The sequence below is a fragment of the Camarhynchus parvulus genome, chromosome 7 (assembly GCF_901933205.1).
Source record: "Camarhynchus parvulus chromosome 7, STF_HiC, whole genome shotgun sequence".
Classification (NCBI taxonomy): domain Eukaryota; kingdom Metazoa; phylum Chordata; class Aves; order Passeriformes; family Thraupidae; genus Camarhynchus; species Camarhynchus parvulus.
The window spans coordinates 24643509-24663923 of NC_044577.1; the positions used below are offsets into that span (position 1 = coordinate 24643509).

At 40.0% G+C, this 20415-nt stretch overlaps 1 protein-coding gene across 3 annotated transcripts in view; it reads right to left on the bottom strand.

Moving 5' to 3' along the window:
* The window catches only part of CNTNAP5 (contactin associated protein like 5), a 271197-nt gene that overhangs the window by 78327 nt on the left and 172455 nt on the right, over positions 1-20415 (bottom strand). For all 3 annotated transcript variants that reach the window (XM_030952826.1, XM_030952828.1, XM_030952827.1), the window contains 2 exons: positions 16090-16209; positions 4932-5132 (listed from right to left, as the gene is read on the bottom strand). In XM_030952826.1, coding sequence (XP_030808686.1) covers positions 4932-5132; positions 16090-16209 — 321 coding nt within the window. The remainder of the gene's footprint in view (positions 1-4931; positions 5133-16089; positions 16210-20415) is intronic.

The window sequence follows — 20415 nt, forward strand, 5'->3', positions numbered from 1 at the left end:
CTTCAAAAAGATTTGCTCTAAAGTGCTGAAATCTTGGTGCAAACCATATCTCAAAAAATCGTGGGCACTTCAGGTGAAAAATCCTAGAATTAGTGAAAGTCCTAGATGAGTAACTAAAAGCACTATAAAAGCTCTGGATGGGCACAAAACTGTGTTCCACTGCATCCTGCAATACAAGAACTCAGTGTACTGAGAAAAACAGTAGTTAAAAGCACATTAAAAAAAATGCAGTTCTGTAAAACAGCAAGTGGGGAATTCATGGAACTTTCTTTCCTAGAAGGCCACAGGGCAGGCAGCCTAATGAAGTTCAAAAAGTGACTAGACAAGTTTATGAACAACAGATCCATACTGGATACTAAAAGGGATTGGCAATAGCATAAATGCTAATGCCCTTATCTGAGCAGCTGTGGGTGATGGGGACACATTGAGGGACTTGCTAAAGACATCAGCTTGTGTGCTCACCTTAAGCTGCATCTTTCCAGCAGCCACTGCTGAAGGCAGGGCCCTGAAGGACATTTCTTAGCACCTTTTGCTCTCACATCACTGGCCTCACCTGGAGCTAAGGAGGGAGCCTGCACAGACAAAGCTCTAGCAACATACAGGGCATAGACAAAGAAAACTTGACCTGTCTCAGCAACAGAATTAAGTCTAAACTAAGAAATTATGATGTGTTCCCTGCTGTGAGGCAGAACTACATCTTTCCCTCCAATAGAGAGTTACAAAATGCAAATGCAGTGATTCACAAGTGAGGGCAACCAGCTGCCTGGCATAAGGGGTCAGACTGGGGGACACACCTGGTGCAGCCTGGCACTGAAATATGGGACTAGCTGGGAACAAAAGAGGAGGAGAGGAGGTGGAAACCTGGGTGCAACTCATATAATGCTGAGACTTGACAGACCATAACTTCAGGGAAGAGCTGTGTAGTTTAGTATGGATGTAGTTTAGGATCAATGCTTGAAATCAAAGCTTAAGGTGACATGGTGTAGGAATTCTACTGGAAAGAGAAAAATAAGGAAGTCAGGAAAACCCCACCACCTACAGACATTTCTATTTCTTTGATTTTTCTGTTGGACTGATCTTTTCTCCCTCCCTGCCTACACAAATGTGCTATGAACTTGACAGACTGTCAGCCAAGTATTGTAAAGCAAGCTATGCTGCCACTGATAGAGCCATCACTGTGCTAAGTCCTTGATAAGGTGGATGTGAGGAAGCTTCCCAAGTGACAAGCATTTGAGTCCACCCACTGCTTCTAGAAAACTGAGCAAATTCAGTCAAGAGCTGGGGGGCTGTTCAGTTAATGTTTTCATACCTTCAAACATCTTGTGTGTTAGCAGCTTAATAAAACATGCATCTGCTCACATGTGGCTATCCTTGCACATGTGCTCTTTCCTTAGGTATTGCCTGAGATGCTCCATGAAGAAAGGAAATCAAAGCCCTGGGAGGCTACATTTCTTTACCATATTCTCAGAATACAGAGAGCACATTTAGAGGCAGCTCAAGCTTCCTGCCCACCCTGCTTGCCTGGCTTGGCCTCTACTTGTAAGGGTAAGGCTGGAATCTTTTTCTAAGAGCGTGGATTACTTTCCTAATTAATGCCCACTATCAGATTTGCTTTGGTTATGTTAGTGTTTCTCCAACAGGCCTGGGAAATTCACAGGAGACTTGTGATTTCTGGTCATACAAGTTTCCTTTGCCATCTCCATAAAAAAGCCAGCTATGCCTTGATGAACAGACATCTATTGCAGCATTTACAAACCTGAAAATCTGTCTGATGGCAGAGATGTACAAAACTACAGTTTAGGGGAATTTAATTTTTGCTTTCAAATACACGCTCGCAGCTAAGCTGTAGTATGACAGGGAGAACCAATAAGGCTGTTCCAGACAGCAGGAGGTGGAGATGAGTAAACTCCTCTGCCAACTGCCAGATTGCATGTCTGACACATTGCAGATGTAAATCCAAGAAACTCAAGGGGGATACCACGCTCAGTCACACCCGCTGAGGATGTGCCTGTGTCTTCAGGGCAGGAGGGATCAGCAAAAGAAGAAAGAGAAATTCCTTGGTATAAACTGGAACAATTTTAAGCAAGGCAGGAGCCTCCCTGGGCTTCTCTCTGAGGCAGTCCAGAATGCCTTGCCTGTCCCATTCGTCCCATGTCAAAGCTGTGAAAGCCAAAATTGCTATGCAACAACATACCTCTTTGCACTGTGATGCAAAAGGAAAGGGAAATGTTATTATTCCTTCTCTGTGAAGCATGATAGTATTTAGATCCTGAAAACAAGGATTTGGTGTGTTGGTGCTACCAGCTGTTATATCCTAACCATGTGTTCCATGCCCTTGTGGGAAGAGAGAAAAAAAAAAAAAACAACAACAAAAAACAAAGCCCAGAATGAGTGATAGCTCAGCAATGGATTGGATTTCTTTGGAAATTCTTTGGATTGCATTACCCCTTTGGAAGAGGAACTTTTATAACTTTGTCAAGATTAGATATACCCCTGGGAGATGCCCTTCTATCAGGCATTCACCACTGGGCTCAGTCCAGAGGTAATATTGAGTGGAGGCATTCAGCAAGCTGGATTAGGTTAGGTAACATTTCCTGCTGGCGCACAGATGCAGTATTGTCATTAATGCATGGGCATTGCATACTGAATTCTGCAGTCAGATCTGAAGCGTTGCACATTAACAGCAATTACACATTAAGATACCCTGGCAACACAGAGGGAACACAGTGCTTCAGGCTAGGTCAAACAAAGAAACAAAACCCAAGAGTTTTGATCTTTGCTCTGTTTCTCTGGCCCCAAATCTGGCAAACACAACACAGGTGAGAAGCTTCTGCAGCAGGTCCAGCAAAATACCCTGAGGTCACTCACACTTGTAGCTCATCTCCAAGTTTAGGAGTGGAAATTCCTTAAGTCCTAAAGCTCTTCAAGACACCTATAGTGTTCAGCACTACTTGGTCTCTAAGTTCCTAAGGTCCTCTAAGTTTCTAACCGCATTTCACTACAAAATTAATAACAATTAATAGAGCTTGGGGAAAATAATGCTTTTCTACAAAAATACTTAATACTCAGTTAAGAACAAATTACCCTTATCTTGTCATTTCAGGAACTGAAATGTTATTTTTGAGCATGTTTCACATCTTGCCAAATTTAAAGCCTTAGACTATGGGGAAAGCTCAGGACGAAAAAAGGAAAATTTGAAAGTGTAACTAAAAAGCATACTAAAAGAAGAAAAAATGAGGGAAAAATTATGGCATCTACCACATGCACAGCGCTGGATTGCAATTTTTTTTTTTTAATTTCTCAGCTGGTGCCGCACTGAAGACTAAAAGAGTTGTGCAATTCTTGTGTGGTCAGCTGTCAGGACCACAGTGGCACTGCACCAGCTGCAAGAGTACAAGCCAGACTGCTGGACGCCATCCCCACATCCTCTCCCTTGAGGAACCAGCCACAGCCTTTGTCCTGGACAAGTAGAGGATGAGCTGCCTGTCAGGAGCCTTCTTAGCCAGTCTGCCCGTTGTTTCATAGCTTTAGGCCTGAAGATGCACAGTTTATACACTGTCAATTTACACAAGATTATCTTTACTTTTTTTTTTTCCCCAAAAGTTTTGGTTCTCAGGAAGTGTCCCCAGGTTTAGAGAGGTCCCACATACAAGAGGCATCTCAAAACCCACTCATAGTGTACATTCCTACATACACGTGACCAAGTGCCTCACAGAAATATGCAAAAATAAATACATGCAGACTTGCTCTAATATTGTGGCATTCATGCTTGAAACAACATTCTGAAAATAGCCTTTGTGGGGTTTTACCTCTTAGCCATATCAAGTGTCTTGTGGGATACAGAAACACTGAAAGTACTTGTAAGACATCAAATCCACTTTATGAGCAGTTATGCCCACAATTTGTTTTCCCTTTGTGCTCTACCCTGGATGCTGATATTAACATTTCATTCTTTAAAAAAAGATTAGCAATACCAGTAATTCTTGGCTGGTAAATCTGATGATAACAAAAGACATAATTCACAGCTTTTAAAAATAAACTGACTGTAAGGCATCTGATTACTGTATCCATAAAAATTCAGTGCTAGAGTAACTTTGCTGGAACCAGGAGGGTTCTGACACATCTCATTAGGCAATATGTTTTTAAGACAATAGGAACTCCTACTGCAAACTCCCCTTCAGGCTTTCCATGGTCCTTCCTCTAAACTACAAACAAATTTAAGAGCTGCTAATAATCAAATAATCACCAGGACAACGCAGTCATTACAAGTAACAGAGAAGACTTTGAAGTCATTCAGAAGTCTGCCCTTACTGTCATTCATCTCTCCAGATAAGCAAACAAAATCCTGACATTAAGACAGAGTTGACTGGAAGCCAGACATCCTGAGTAGCCACTGGAAATTTGGTGCTGCACAGAAGCACAAACTGATGCTTCCTTTTTTCTGTTACATTAAGACAAGTGAAAAAAATATTCCTTCTATTGCAAAGGGAAAGTTAGTTTTGCCCCAGGAACTGTATTACCAAGCACTTTGAACATCATATTCAGGGCTGCGGGTCTCAGAAGAGGTTTCACCCCTCCCCTACATAACATTATGAGTCTGCAGCAATCTGGATGCTTTTTATCTTTGATATACATGTAAAAACTGTAAATGAATAAACACCTCCATTTGCCATCAGCTAAATACACTTTTTGTGATTTCTAGGTAGCACTTCCCATCATAGTTTTCAGAGTCTGGGCATGCATGAACTGCACAGTAGAATCCAAAACGCTAAAAGGTTTTTCACTTTATTCCATATTGCTACTATTAATTTGGGGTTTTTTATTAGTTTGGGTTTGGTTTTTTTTTTTTTCTCCTTAGCTGCAGTGTGGCCTCTACCGGCTGTACAACCAATAGGAGTTAAGAAGGAAAGATTTGGGCTGGGGGCACTTACTGGGGGTGTTGAGGAGCCGTGACTTCCTGCAGTGGTAGGCGACCTCCTGCTCACAGTTCTCAGCACTGCTGATCACAGCCTCCAGCTGCTCTGCACTGCTGCTGTAGTTGAAGGACATGGTGTAGGGCTTCTCTGGACCAGCTCCTTGCACTCTGGTCAGCCCCGTGCTGTTGTGCTGCACTTCAGTCCAGATCTTATCTTCTGTTAAATGAGAAACGATTGAACAGGAGGTTAACAGCAAAACACTTCCAACATGCAGGGAACAAAAAAACAACTGAAATGTAACATTTTACTGCAGTGGACAGACTATCAGCAGGACCCCAGGCCCCAAAATGGGCACTTTGTGATGAACACCAACAGGTCTGTCTCCATGAAAGGTCAGTGTGGCCTACAAATATGTTTCTGAACCAGCTCAAGCAAACACTGAGAAAGACAGAAACTACAAGCTTCCTGGGAAGCACAGGAGACCTTCAGCTTCTTCTATTACCAGATATCTGTATAAAATTAGATATCTTTCAACTGGTTTAGTCCCTAAGAGAAAACACATAGTAATATGGTTCATTGGGGTAACATTCACTTTTTGCCTGAGAGCACAGCCCATGCTGTTGTAACAACAAATGGAAGCACAGAACTGCAGCTGATGAGCTTGCACAAACTCACCATGAGCAGAAAGCACAATCTCTTGCCAGAAAGTTAAACTGAGAGTATGTTCTTACCACCCAGCTGGAAGTCAGATCACTCATTTCACTCAGTTTTCAGATTTCTCTGCATGTAAGTTGAGTGATGCCCTACTTGGATGATGCTACAGAATGCCATATGACTTGGCATCTGTAGTTAACTCTAAATATTGATGCTTTTCCATGCTGGGGAGCCCATTCTCCTTTCCTTCATTGCATTTACTGGCAGAGCAAGGGATTATGTAGGTGACAGAAAGCAGAATGTAGGCTTAAGCATAACCTGCACCTACAACCCAGCTCACAATCAGCATTGGGGTTGGCATAATGAGAACACCACACTTAGAAGCAATTAACTTCCAGGGAGGCTTTTTCCCAGTTGGTTCTGGTATAGCAATGGGCAAGGCAGAAAGGCCAATTTGCTGAGCTGACACAGAGTTAAAGACGAACTCTTCAATGAGGATTCACAGGACTGAGCCCTGTACATGCCCAACACTATTAGTAAAAGTCACAACTAGCAAATTTCCTCTTTATCAAAGACCCTGCTTGCCTAGGGAGGATACAAGGTACTGACAGGGCAAAAATTTAAGGCAGCAATTTTCAATCATTTGATGAGAGGGAGATTTCAATCTCACCTGCAGAAATATGCAGACAGTTACAGAGGAAGAAGTGAGATCTAGGCAATAGATTTCTATTTTGTTATTTATGCTTCATCAGGGAAACCCTAGATAACAATGAATCATATATTTTCTAAGCTGTAAAACTGTGCATTTAAGAATTCAGATGGTTTTACCACATTACCTGGCCTGAGTTCTTGAAGAGCCTGATCTTTCCAATACACTGGCATGATGAGCCCAGTAGCTCTGTGGACGCTACAATGCATTGCAGTCAAAATATTTTTCATTGAGCCACATATATGCCCCAGATTACTTCAACAGAATGCTAATAGGTGTATAAAAATTCTAATAGGTGTATAAATGGACTATCTGTGCAAAGACACAGCTGATTTGATGGATTGTCATTATGGAGGCATTCAAATGACAGGCAAGTAACAACCATCTGGAGACTATCTAAAGAGGTCTGTTCCAAGACCTGGCTGCAAGTGACAGAGAAATTAACTTGCATTAACTGTAAGGATAATTTACACAGAACAAACCACACATTCACTCCCAACCCTCTCATAATTTCTGTGATGTAGACAGAAAGTTTGTTCACAGGTCTGCAATTCTGTGGTTCTTACTGACTTCAGGAAGCTGCTTGTGGACCCTTGGAGTTGGAGCTCAAATAAACATTACTGCAATTTGCAATACACGAAAGTCAGATTAAAATGATAAGAAATACTACAAATTTATTGCTTGTAATACTTGTCCCAGTGGTTGTTATCACAGTGAACACTGCAGCATAATACCCTGCACAGTCCTGCACATATATTGCTTTGAACAACAATATACTTCAATGACTTTGTAACAGACATCTTGTACATCTTAAAATAGCGATCCTTATCAGTCAGTCCCTCTGTTTTCTTTTTGCTCTCTCAAGGCAATATTGACAAGAACAGAGTGGATTTTTCAGAAGCAGCCGAGGGTGAGTTAACTTTCCTCTCACAAAAGCTGACAGAACTTCTGCCTTAACAGAAATATCTACTAAAAAGACAAACACTGAGTTGCTGATAATGTGAGACGTAAAACCAGGAGATGATGGAATATACTGGTTGCTGAAATTCCAGGTGGGCTGTGAAAAGCACCTCCCCACTGAGAGTTCTGAACATAATTTTAAGAAAATGCAATAAAATCAATGCTCACAATAGTGGCCACAGTGCTGCTCAGGAAGTAGAGCAGCCTAATGCTCTTGTTGTACAGTGGTTAACACTGCTGTACTTTCCAGGCTGTGCATGAAGAAAGGTGCCATGTGGGTACCTGAAAAGTCAGAAGCATCAAGAGCTAGCAATTTAGAAGCAAAGAAGGGATACTAGGAAAAGCTGATTAAAAATAGCATAGCACAAAACTGTCTTCCCAAAAAAAGTGTTGGAAATATAATTAATTGACACATTTGAAATGAGGTTGGACAAGGTATCAGCAAATATACTGTAAGCAGCCAGCACTCATTAACAGGAGTGCTGGACAGGAAATGTGACAGGTCTTCCTCTTATCTTCCTCTATGATTTTTCATTAATTTTCAGCAGTCTTGTTATCATTACAGCTGCACATAGCTGTCCTGAGTTCTGAACTTTGACATTCTGGATCTGCTTTTCTCCACAGGATCATTTAGAAATAAGTTGACCTATTTTCCATCCTCTAGTTTACAAAGGGAAAGGAAAAACAAATCAAGTTTCTTTCTGTATTCAAAGTAAATGTGATTTAGCAAGTACATCAGAACGGAGTTTAAAAAGTTACAAAGAAGAGAAGAATTTTGAAGTTACATTTCAGAGATTTCCTAATCAACACATGCCTAGTCTTTTAGGCTTACTACTTTTACAGATTAGATCTATGCTTAAGTGGTCATTTCAAAGTTTCCCTCTGTGCTTCACCTTTGAAGTAAAGGTGCCCATCGGTTCAGCTTCTCAAAAAAAATAATCTGTGTTTTTCTCATTGATCTAGTGACAGGATAGTCATAGCCACCAGCAAGCAAACCTGAGATCAGAAGGGCAGCTCAACACAACACAGACAGAGCTGGTGGCAACAAGGTGAGAGGAAGAAAGGGAAGAGAAATCCATTCCACCATCTCAGTCACACTTCTTCCCACTTCCCAGGGAAAGAGTAAGTACTTCCATTTTAGAAAGCAGCACGTGAGGTGCAGAGTGGCAAGGAAATGCATACAAAGTCAAACACAACCTGCTACAAGAATAAAGGATTACATTCACATCACAGTAAAAAAGTCTCCAAAAACAAACTTCCTTCTTTCAAAAGGACACCTTTTTGTTTAAATGCAGTGAGTGAGACTGAAAATTATTTAAACTTTAGATTGCTTTGGATAGAGTAGAAGAGCCAACAGTGCTCCATCCTACATCTCCAATGGTTGAGAGAGAAGTTACTAAGAGCTAGAGGGCAGTATCCTTGAACCATTCCAAGACAATATATATGAAGACCATTGCATCTGCTTCCATAGATCAGAAAACCACTCAGAAATAATCTCAACATTTCTTCTGAAGACCATCACCTTTCAGATCAGCCCTTGGGGTTTAATCAAATCCCAGTTTCTCCACTTCAAACCTGGCAACAACTAGAAAAAAATCATTCTACTTTCCCAAATTCACTTGCACAAGTTTAGCTAGGGCTGCTCCCAAAATATCACTGCCTGCCTCAGTATGAGGTCAAGGCATCCTACCCTCCCTACTTGACTGGCAGGTCCTCTGAAGCCTCCTGACAATGATCTGTGATCTGGCACTTCAGGCAGGCTCAGGACCTGTGTGAGACACGTAGCTGCCATCTGAACGTGCGCACAGATCCCTCCAGCAAACAGTGCACAGCTGTCTGCACCTGAGCTCCAGCCTTGGCATTTGCCTTTAGAGGCACACCTCTACACCAGTAATGCCCACAGCTTTTGAAAATGGGGCTTCAAATATTTGTCCCTGTTTCATAATGCAAGGATTTTTATTTAATCTTTGCTCTGTTTTGTTTACATTATGTTTTTACACAATGACACTGTAATCACAGGTGCAAACGAAGCTGAGTGCCACTACCTCCTTCTAGTCATTTCCATACCTGGAAACCATTACACTACACAGATAGAGCTCTCTTCTCATGGATCTCAACTAAGAAGTTATCATTATGTTTTTACATCTGTCCATACTACATTTTTTTCTTGTTTACTCCATTTAATGAGCACTCCCTGCACTTACAAATCTGCAATGAGAATTAAAAAGCTGTTGTCCAGGCATAGGTTACTGTTAATTTTTATCTTCTATTACTCCATTCTACTCTTTTATTACTTTCTCAGCTTGGTAAAATTTCAAACTAAACACAAGCTGGAAGTCATTCAAAACCAAGTAGGAGACTGCAGCCACATCTTCTATTGTATAATGTGGAATAGTTTAATGCAGCCCTGAAAAGCAGATTTCCTAAATGCTTGTTAAATTATTTCCATAATTCAAAGGTGACAATGCTTTAATTTCAGGGTAATGCTACAGCTTTATGACTTCACAGTTTTATTTAATGGTCCAATTCACTAGGATATTATGCTGTCTGCATTTGGCCCTAGGAGATGTTTTTACAGCATGGGACTGCAATGCATTAAGCACATTTGAGATTCTCTGTTTAGCCTAGCCCCTAGTTCTATCATCTTGCTGGAAACCTCCAAGTTGCTTTTGATGGCACACAAATTAAATTGTGGGAAATTAGAGCAGCTGGAAAACTGGCTTTCAATGAATTCTGTATTGTCTAATTCTCATTTTTATTCTTCAACTTGAAATATCCCTGTAGAGCATATTCCACCCATACAAATGGCATCATTCCTTTGTGATTTAGGAGGTTTGTCACAAAACAAGATTATTCAGACTGATTAAATTGCCAACAAGCAAACATACGGTAAATGCTACATGAGAGAAAAAAATAACTCTCAGAGCTCATACGATGCATTTGTTTCATGGTGCTCCACACTGAATGCCAAATTTTATCCTGAATGCTGTACCTATAACTAAAAGTACACAAAAAAGAAAAGACTTTCCTTCTTAAACACTGTACTGTTCTAAGCTGCAGTGGCAGGTCAACCCAGCTACTCCAATATAAATTCCCCTCAAATGATATTGAAAGAGCAATTTCTTATCACAGGCAGTTTAATTCACTGACTCCAAAGAAGTTTCCTGAGTCTTCTCTGAAAGCATCCCATTACTATTTTTGTATCTATTTTTTTTTTCTGCTGGCTGACCCAGCAATATATGCTTCTGCAGCTTGTTTTCTGCTCATCAGCTTCCTCCTGAGTTCTGATTCAGCCTCATCCATCCAGGGCACTGCAATGCATTCAAAGCAATTCTCAGCAGAATGACCGTGCCAGATGTCTCTGATGGATGACGACAAGACACCTCTTTTGTGACATCTTGCACCCTCCTCCCGCAAGGTTCTGGAAGAATATTTAATGAAAATTCAAAAGAGAAACATATCAATTGTCAGAACTACAACGTGCCAAAAGACCTGTAGTGTTTGAGGGATAAACTGTAAATCTTTAAGGGCTGCCTTTAATCTAAACAGGAGTAAATAATTTGTAAGGAATTTCTATTTTTTGTTTTCTCTTGTGAAAAAGTCAATCATAACTACAGACAGTAAGCTACAGGGTAGAGGGAGTTTGACCATTTAAATTGTTGTTCCAAAATCCTGTAGCTGCAGGTATTAAAGGCAGAATTAAGGGCATGCCCTCCTCCTATCTGTTCTTGCTCCAGCCTGCCCAGGGGCAGCCCTTGTCTTCACATGAGAATTTCCCAAGTCCACAAGAAATGCAAAAGGGGCTGAGTACATGGTGACTCCTGCACCCATGTAATTGCTACACAAAGCAAAAAGGAGATGGTTTCTTATGGAAAATAGATGAAGGAATTCTATGAGCAGATGAACCGAGATTCACATGTGGAAACAAAGGGAAAGATGGATTCCATGGACAATAATACAACTGATTGCTTTAGGAACATTAATGGGGATATGTATTATATGGAAGAATAAAAATCTTAATCATTGTTAGCTGAATGAAAAAAAAGGACGCAATTTGTAAAAAATTGCAAGTATAATTTTGATTATCTACTTCACATCTTTTTAGAATCCCTTACTTTTTCTGAGATTTAGACAGTTTCTATACAGTTTTTTGAGACAGAGAAAATAAAAGTTTCTTTTCCCTGCATCAGAGAAATTAGCAGTATTTGCACTTTGAGATGAGACTCCAAAACAGAAATGATCTGCCACAAGTAGAGATGTATTTTTTTTAATTAATGGCTTTTTCATTGGGACAGTTTCAAAAACAGATCTTGGACCAGCAGCAAGATCTAAGATAAGGTTGCATCTTTCCCCAAACTGCAATCCTGGAAGAAAAAAAAAGGGAAGAGAAGAAAGGGAAACTATTTGAGGACAGGAAAAATATCTGGCAAAGATAAACTGAACCATTGATCTAGTCATGGCAATTTCTAAGCATTATTGATTTGATAGCCCAGGGTCTGAATACTGTAAAACAGCATCAGTGGAGAAGTACAGTGACAGGATGACTCAAGTGCACTGCAAGTAAATCTTTCAGATTTCAAGGGTAAAATTTTCTCAGAAGGAGATGAGAAAAGTTCATTCCACTTTTCAAACAGGACAGCAAAGCCAGCACATGGAAGTAGATTGCATGTCTATAATGTCTATAGGCTTTGTCCTGGAGAACATGGTTATTGGCTTTTTAGCAGTGCTCCAGACAGACCAATAGATTTCTAAGCAGCATGAAAAAAATAAGCCTCACAATGACAGAAAGACTGACAGACCTGAGGTTCAGACGGTCTATCAGTCATTTTTTCTATTGACTGTTATGAATCTTCAATAAAGATTAATTCAAGTGGGCTGACTATCAAACAACCAGCCTACAAGGAAAATCTTTCCCAGTCCTGGTGGCTGTTCATTACCCCAAAGTATGACACAACACATTCTTTCTGCACTTCATGTCAAAAAGGTGTGGCCATAGACCTCATGGATGACTGCAGACCCAGGAAAAGTGAGCACAGCTAGCTCACATTCCCATGTGGATGGCCCTGGAAACATGCCAGATGTGTTCCCAAAGCACTCAATGCAACCACCCCAATTTAATAATCCCTGCATGGACCCATTCACATCCTCACGGCGCCCTTCATGGCATCCAACTGCATCCAATCATGGCTTGGGCACATACATTCAGTCACTTCCCCACACACAGATGCACGTTTGGTGTGGATTCCTCAGTGCTTCTTACAACTGATGAATTTCCCTGGGAAAGTGACTTTGTGTACAATGGCTATATAAGGTGAAAACAACATTATGTTAATAAGGTGCTGTCTTTTCCTTTTAGATCTAGTTTTGAGGGTTTTATCTTTCACTGTCATTGAACCTTCTTCTTTCTTCTCCTATTGTAAGAAAATGAAAATGAGCATTGCTTCTGTCAGTGACCCCCACTCACTTTGAGTCTTCCCATTCTAAACAGTCCTGGATTATTTTCTGTTAACCTCTCTTTGCACAGATATCTTTCTATGTCTTTGATTAGGCATAGTTCCTGACAACCTCCTATTTCAGCAACATATTCTACTTCTGGTAGAAAGAAACAGTCCCCAAGGTAAGATCCTTTTAAAGGGCTTCACAGGCTCTTCTCACTTCTTGACCAGTAAGTACGCTATACTTATAGTATACTATACTATTAAATAGTAGCACGTCATCAACAGTTTTTTGTCACCTTGCTTTTTCAGCCACTTCTTCAGACAGTGGATAAGTACATTTACCCACTCTAGTATCAGCTATTCATCAGATATTCTGTGACACTATTGCTAAATTTCTTGCCATGCTGAAAATTGACTTTATATTTTTAATACTTTTTTCCTTTTTTTTTTTCTCCCTGCAACATTTCCTTTCCCTTATCTCTCTCTCTCTCTCTTTGTATAACTGTCCAATTCCCTCTCAACACACACAATCACAATTTTCTGCTTTATTCAGAATTTCTATTCAGCAGTGGGCTCTAAAGTTGACAGGCTTTAGAGAAACCACTGCAAACATAAACACAGTAAACTAACTTGTAATGTTGATATTTCCATATCCACACCAGACACTGGATACCTATGACCAGACACCAATGTACAAGAAATCTGGTGTTTATCTGCCCCAATAATAACTGGCTACAATAATTCAGATCCCTATCTGAATCCCTTCAATTAAACAGGCAAAAATGCTGTTAGAAAGAACTTTAAAAAAATAGAAAGGAACTTAAATTAGAATTAGAAAGAGCTTTTACAAAAAAGTAAGTGAACATTAAAAAACCACTTTCCTTTAAATGCAATGATGCTGCTCATTTCTGATGGTCTGATTTCTTCCTTGAATTCATCCTTCACAGATTAAAGTCACTGTAATTCCCAGAAGCCATGAGCTCTCTGCACCTCCACTTTTAAAAACACTAAATGAGTCATTGCCCTGAATTTTCCATTCCACCTCCAAATTCTTCAGCTTGAACACATTTTGAGCATACAGAGGTTACTGCTTCTTGAACTGTATACAGAAAGAACTGCCAGCCTGAGTAAAATAAAAGCTTTATTTAGCCCAGGAGCCTACCTCTGCCTCTGAGGGTAAAGAGAAACCCAGGGAAGCCAAAAGGTTTTCCTGAAGCTCATTCCCATTTCCCAATGGTCTCACAGCTACCTGAGTGGGAAGCTACAACTAAACCTCCATGTTTACTTGCACTTTCTGAATCTATCAGACAAAACTGGGGCTTTTTCCAGATGGATTGTACTCCCTCTCTTGATCTATCAGCCTCCTTGCTGTCCTGTGGTGGTTTCAAGTTGAATTCATTGCATCAGGAAAAAACAAGCAAACAAAAAACTCCCAAATCCCGCTGTGTAATCTTTTAGGTACCCCTGAGCTCATATATGATGAAAAAGAATCAATTCCTGCGTGTTTTCTCTATGTCACACATGATCTCCATGCTCTCCTGTGACAGTTCCCCTCAACCATCTTTTTAATTTGTTTAGTCTCCCCACACATGGAAGCCATCCACATTTCTCCATTCACAGGAGGTGTGTTACAGATTTATGCCACAGAACAACAATATTTTTTCTGTTCCTTTTATGTACCTTGTGTAACAACACAGAATTTCATATTTCACCTTTCCCTGAATATGGAGCACTTTCAGAAAACTAAGCAGAAGCATCATCTGAAAAAAGAAACAAATTGAGAATCCATTTCTGTGTACACAGAATAATTTTTTTCCTACTTTGCACTTAATTGATTACTGTAAACAATTTTTATGAGAATAACAATAAGAGAAATCCCCAGAGAGAAAAGAAACTCTTTTGATTAAGGCATCCAAACCATATTCAGTTGACTCAGAAGCATGAGTTTTCCAGGCTAGGAGGTTCTGTCAGCTTTCCCCACCTCCACCTTGCTCATAACCAATGTTATGAGAATGTCACCAAGTTCATTACAGATAGAGAGAAAATCAGGTATATTCCTTCTGGATTTCTGCCAGATAAGGTTTTTTTGAGGAAAGAAAATGCAAGGTGTTTGTCAAAAATCCTACCTCTTCAGCAGAGATAAAAAGCACTGACAATGTTTTGATCACACATATTTATATGATAAATAATAAAAATGAGCACATTTCCCATATTGAAGATCAAGGAAGGATATTCAGACAGAAAGGTGAAACTCTGTTTCACTTCTTAGGAGATTCAACAGCAAAGGAGACACATCTTATTAAATATTTGTTACACTTGAATAAAAAACACACTTAATAATTAACTGTTGTGCATTTAATTAACATAATCACTGCCCAATTAAATAAAAATGAAAATTTAATTTGAGGTACTTTAAGTACAAGCAGATTAAGGATAAAATATGAATATCCTGAGTCCTCAGTTTTCAGCACTGAGTGTGGAAGTGATACGTGGCAAAGTAGTTCAGCCAGAATTAGCAATTTAGAAAGGGTAATAAAACTTTCCTTCATCTGCACCTGGCCACAGGAAGCAAAAAATGCCAAACAGAAGATGGTATGGGAAATTTCACCTCCATTTCAAATATAAAAAGCAGAAAGGAAGCCCTACCATCCATCCCCATCCACAATAAGGGCCGTGTAATCTTTTCTGATACTCTTGGCTTGACAATCCTATGTACAAAGGGGAGAATTTGCCAGACAGATCTGTTCATTTGAAACCATTCTTATTTTAAACCTATGGAACTGTAAGGTTAAAAAGCCTCAACCAACAGGTCACCTTCTCTTTGGTGTCCCCTCTCCTAAGATCATCATGCATTCTCCATACAAATACCAGGGACAATCAAGGTTTCCACTCCTTGGAATGCCAAAGGCAGCACACTTCTATGAGGGCATGTATTGCTGCCTACATCAGACTAGAAGGGTTTATAGATAGCTCAGGGAGGGGAATTTAATAATAATTCCCAGATCTAGTATTCTAATAAAGCAGAGAAACCATTCAATTACAAAAGAATAGTTTGGATTCTAAGTTTCTACCTCTTTCATAAAAAACAAACATCTCATCAAAGGTTAGGATATTATGAAGTGCCCTTTATAAGGTGCAGACACTGTTGTATATACCACTTAGCAAGGCAAGTCCTTCAAACTTATTTTAAAAATCATTTTTACATTAATCCTATTTAAGGAAACATCTCAAAGTGAAACCTCAGTTACAACTCCTCTGCTTCTTCCACACTGAGCTGTAACATTATTGACGTCTAATAATACTGACTAAATAATACTGAGCTGTATTATTGACATCTCTATCTTTTTATTGAGACCACCTCAAAACAAATTAGACCCAAGATCAAGCAGCCAAGTCAAGGTTAGGTCATTACCTGTTATATTGCAAAAAACACGGAGTGGTCCCAATGGTCCACTTCCATCAGAATCGATGTAGAAGAAACCGGATGTCCTCCCTTGGTGCCGGTAAGCCTCGCAGGATTGTTCATAGACAGCTTTGAAAAAGAGAGAGAGGGACTGCATCACAGGCAGAACACAGACAGACATGTTTTATACATGAGTACTGCATTAAGTATTGCCATAACCTGTTAGCACACAGCTGATCAGCATGTGAAATCTTACTGCAAATGGGCCTGAACCCATGCTCTAAATCACACATTTCTTTAACTAATTCCTTGAAATTAATGCATGCTGGCTTTGAAGATACAGGTACTTGCTTTATTTTGGATTAAAGGATGTGAATACTTAAATAAAGGGATATGAACTCTCAAATGTGACATAGCTAGTCATGGAGAGGTACATATATTCACCATGTATGGGATTTCAAAGACATACCTACATACACACAGGTACACATGATTTACTACCTAGGCATGCGCTTAAGTCTTCTCAACACAGATGATAGACATTTTTGCTAGTCCTTACCTTCCCTGCAGGATAAGGTTAACAGGAAGCATTAAAGCCCCACCATAGTCTACCATCCAAATGAAATCCACTGTCCCACAGCAGAAAAGCTTAAGCTCAGACATGGTCTCCATCCTAGGTTACATTTTTATGCTTTAGACCTAATTTTATACAACCAACTCTTTCTCTCTGCTTATCAATATTCTTCTCTTAGAGTATCAGTGCCCATGAAAATCCAAGTGGTTAATAAAACAAGTACAGCAGGTCACCAAGAACAAGAAAAGGAAGAAAAGCCCACAGGCCAGTACAATCCTTGTATTTGAGGTGTATTTTCAGGAAAGTTACAACTGTCACTTCATATGAAGCAAAGAGAAAACTCACGCAGAGAGGCAGTCCAGAATATCAGAAAGTCACATGTATGATCCTGGACCTTGAACAACAACCTTAAATCTCATTTCAGGAGAGTTGATTTTTTTCCTCCCCACCTGCTTAAACACTTACCTGGTTATACTGACAAAATTATTCTCCGTAACAGTTTATGACTGCTGTGTTGAGGCTGTAAATGAAACTGCAAAGTTCCCAGGAAACTCAGGGAGCTTTGCAGATTGATGGCAGGCCCCGCACTTCCTCACCACTCCTAAACACAATCCATGCAGAAGACAGCAACTGCTTCACAGCAGCAGGAATAGCTCCTTACTCTCACTCCTGTGCACACATGGATTCACATCCCTCCTTTTCCCTCATTCCCTTAAAGAAACTTCTGTAATGAAACTTTCAAAAATGCATATATGGTGAGCCCTGAAGTAGCCTTGTCTGAAGAATGCTGTAAGATAGTTCACCACTTAGATATTGGACATTTCTTCACTTCTGCCAACAAAATAGAACCACAGTTCTAAGGAAGTTCTTCCACAGTTCTTTCCCTTGCACACTTCTTGCCTAACCAGACATCTTTAGCAGACAGAACATCACTGAGTGCTAAACAAGCACAGCACTATCCTTCCCAGGGTTAAGAAGCTGCTTAAGGTACTCAACACCTGATGAGACCGTGCCTTAATTAGCATCCATCCTATAATAAATAGAATTAGGAAAGGTTTTTCCTCACAGCCTGATGTATTCAAGCATGGTAGGAGGCCTGAATATCTCTAAATTCCCACTGTGATAGCTGGCCAAGAGCACATATTAAATGCAAGTTAAATAAAATCCCCAAACCAGAACCTATTCTTCCAGTGTGCAGAACCAGAGGGGCTGACAGAGTCCCTGAGCTGCAGAAGTGCTGACAGAAGCAGTGGGCATATGGAAGTCAGGAGAGAGATGGTAACAGGCAATTAAGTAAGCAACCAAGGAATCATGGTTTGATCAATTTGCAAAGTTCTGAAACTGCAGTTCACTCTGAATTTGCTGTCATCATCGTTACAGGACACTTCATCTTGTCTCATTAGGGACTATGCCAATTGCCTCCTCGGAATTGTTTGCTGAGTGTTTTTGAAGACAAAGGATGATGCGAGGGGTAGAGACATAAAACAAGTATGTTGTCAGTGAACTGGCACAGCAAATCTCAGTCTTCATCACAACTTGTTCTTCCTAAGTGTTCTTCTTCTTGACTGTCATTTTGGCTGGAGCCCATATCTAATTTTTTCAAATTAGTGAGGAAAGATGTGAAGATTCTGCCCTTAATAATGTGGGTAGATTCAAACAGAGATGATCTACTCACCTTTAGATAGCCCCTTTGTCACTGTAACTTTAGGGGGAAAAAAGGCTATACAGAGCTAGAAATCAGGCTAAAGGTGCTCAACTGGTATAAATCTGAAAGGATACACAAGCTACCATAAAACTACAGTTATGTCTGCCAGAAGGAAATCCATCCTGGTATGTTTGCCTTTCAGTTATACGAGAAATCCAGCACTACATACTGGGAAGTAGCAGAAGAAATGGGAAAAGGCCATAAACCTTGAGCTCTAGCACATAAAACATATTCCATCATGATTAGTGAAAAGCAGTTTTGGTGGGCAGCTTATTTCATACCTGCACACAAAGTTTCACATGCCTGTATCTGTAGCACTTGGTACTGCACACTTCTAGACTGCAAGCAGATGGGCCATTGATTTTAATTTTCTTTTCTGCTGTTTTTTTTTCTATATAAAATGCATCAAGAAGAAAATTATGTTTGTTTTTCAGTCACTGGCAGATGCCCCTACAGATATTTTGAGTGCACCAACCATTCCAAGCTCTGCTCAACTCCTTTGTGGCCTGAGACAATTGCTTGCTTCAGAACAAAGTTATGCAATTCCATTTGCTGAAAAAGGCTCTATCATGACAGTAACAACAACTTGAAGCCATCTTTATGGGTCCATGAAAGACAAGATCTCTCTGCAGTCATTATTCTCTTTTTGCAATCAAAAATATCATATGAAAGTAAAAAACAGACAGTCAGCTGTGACTGTTAAGACCCCAGAACCTCAACTTTGAAAACTGCCCTCATATTTATGCTCTGTTTTGTGTCAGGCTTCTCTGGTGTAGACGGAGTTGTGTTCATTTTGGGAATGTTAGGGAAACCATTCTTGTAATTGTCATTCAAGAGGCACCAACCACTTAAGCATGTAAGGCCCCACTTTCAAAAAGCAAGCACCAAAGGTAATGATGGAACTGTTGACAGGTACACACATTTTAATGGCAAAGAGAATTTGCACCTTTTTAATAAAGGAGAGGTATTCACCAGTTCATACAGAGTAGAACCCACCATGAATTTTCAAACATTATTTTTACCAATATTTTACAAAATTTAAGTAAATAAAAATCAAAATAAAAATTAGTGATTTTATTCCTTTCCATTGAATATTTCAATAGTCTTTATACTTTTCTTCCTTCAAATGTATTTTCCTATTGCAAAATGTTCACCCAAATGGGACTGAAACAAGAAAAATAGCGCTCTTGATAGGCTGTTCATGCAAAGCTTGTTTTCTCATTAAAATACTTTTTTAAAAGCATAATTTCAAAAATGAAACCTTTAGCTTGTCTTTTGTCTCATAGAAACGAGATCAACTTTCCTCCTCCAACCTTCCCAATTTATTTTTTTGTTTGTTTCTTTCTTTGGCTAATTTTGATTAACACCAGCCACTGAAGATAAAATCTTGCTTTCCAGCACCATTTTTTTCAGAGAGCCAGAAACACTGAAAATCACAGTTTAGGGATTTGAGTCCCTGCTGTGTTTCCTCAGGCTCTTCTGGGCGAGCTGTTCTGCCAGGCAGCAGCGGCACTGAGCTCCCGCAGGCGGAGGGTGGAGCAGGTTCACAGAGCTGCATCCTGGCAGGGCTGCACAGAAAGTGATGGCAGCAGCCCCAGGAGCCCACACCACCCCCTGCAAGCTCTGCCTGAACCTCACAGGCAGGTATGGCTGGTAAAAGCATTAGGGTGAAGCACAGCACAAGGCAAGAAAACAGTGTAGAAGGTGTCACAGGGCTGTTGCTGATAACTGGCTATACCACAAAGACCAAACAAGAAACAACCTGACTCCAAGATCTCAGATTTAGCAAGGGACATGACATCAGAAATATCTGTTTTACTTGGTCACAAAGGATGTCTTTTATTGCCTTTTAAATTTTTTTTTCCTGAATCACTTTTAAGTTATAACATTGGACAGACCCTATGCTGACATTTTTGCTCTATAAGGATTTCTTTAAAGGCTGCTGCTGTGTTTCACAAAGAAATTTAAAATCCTCCCAGAGCTGGCTGCAGAAAGTGATGCAGCCTGAGAGCCCCATTCTTTAGAGCAAGAGCTGCTTCTCTAAGTAAGTGCTATC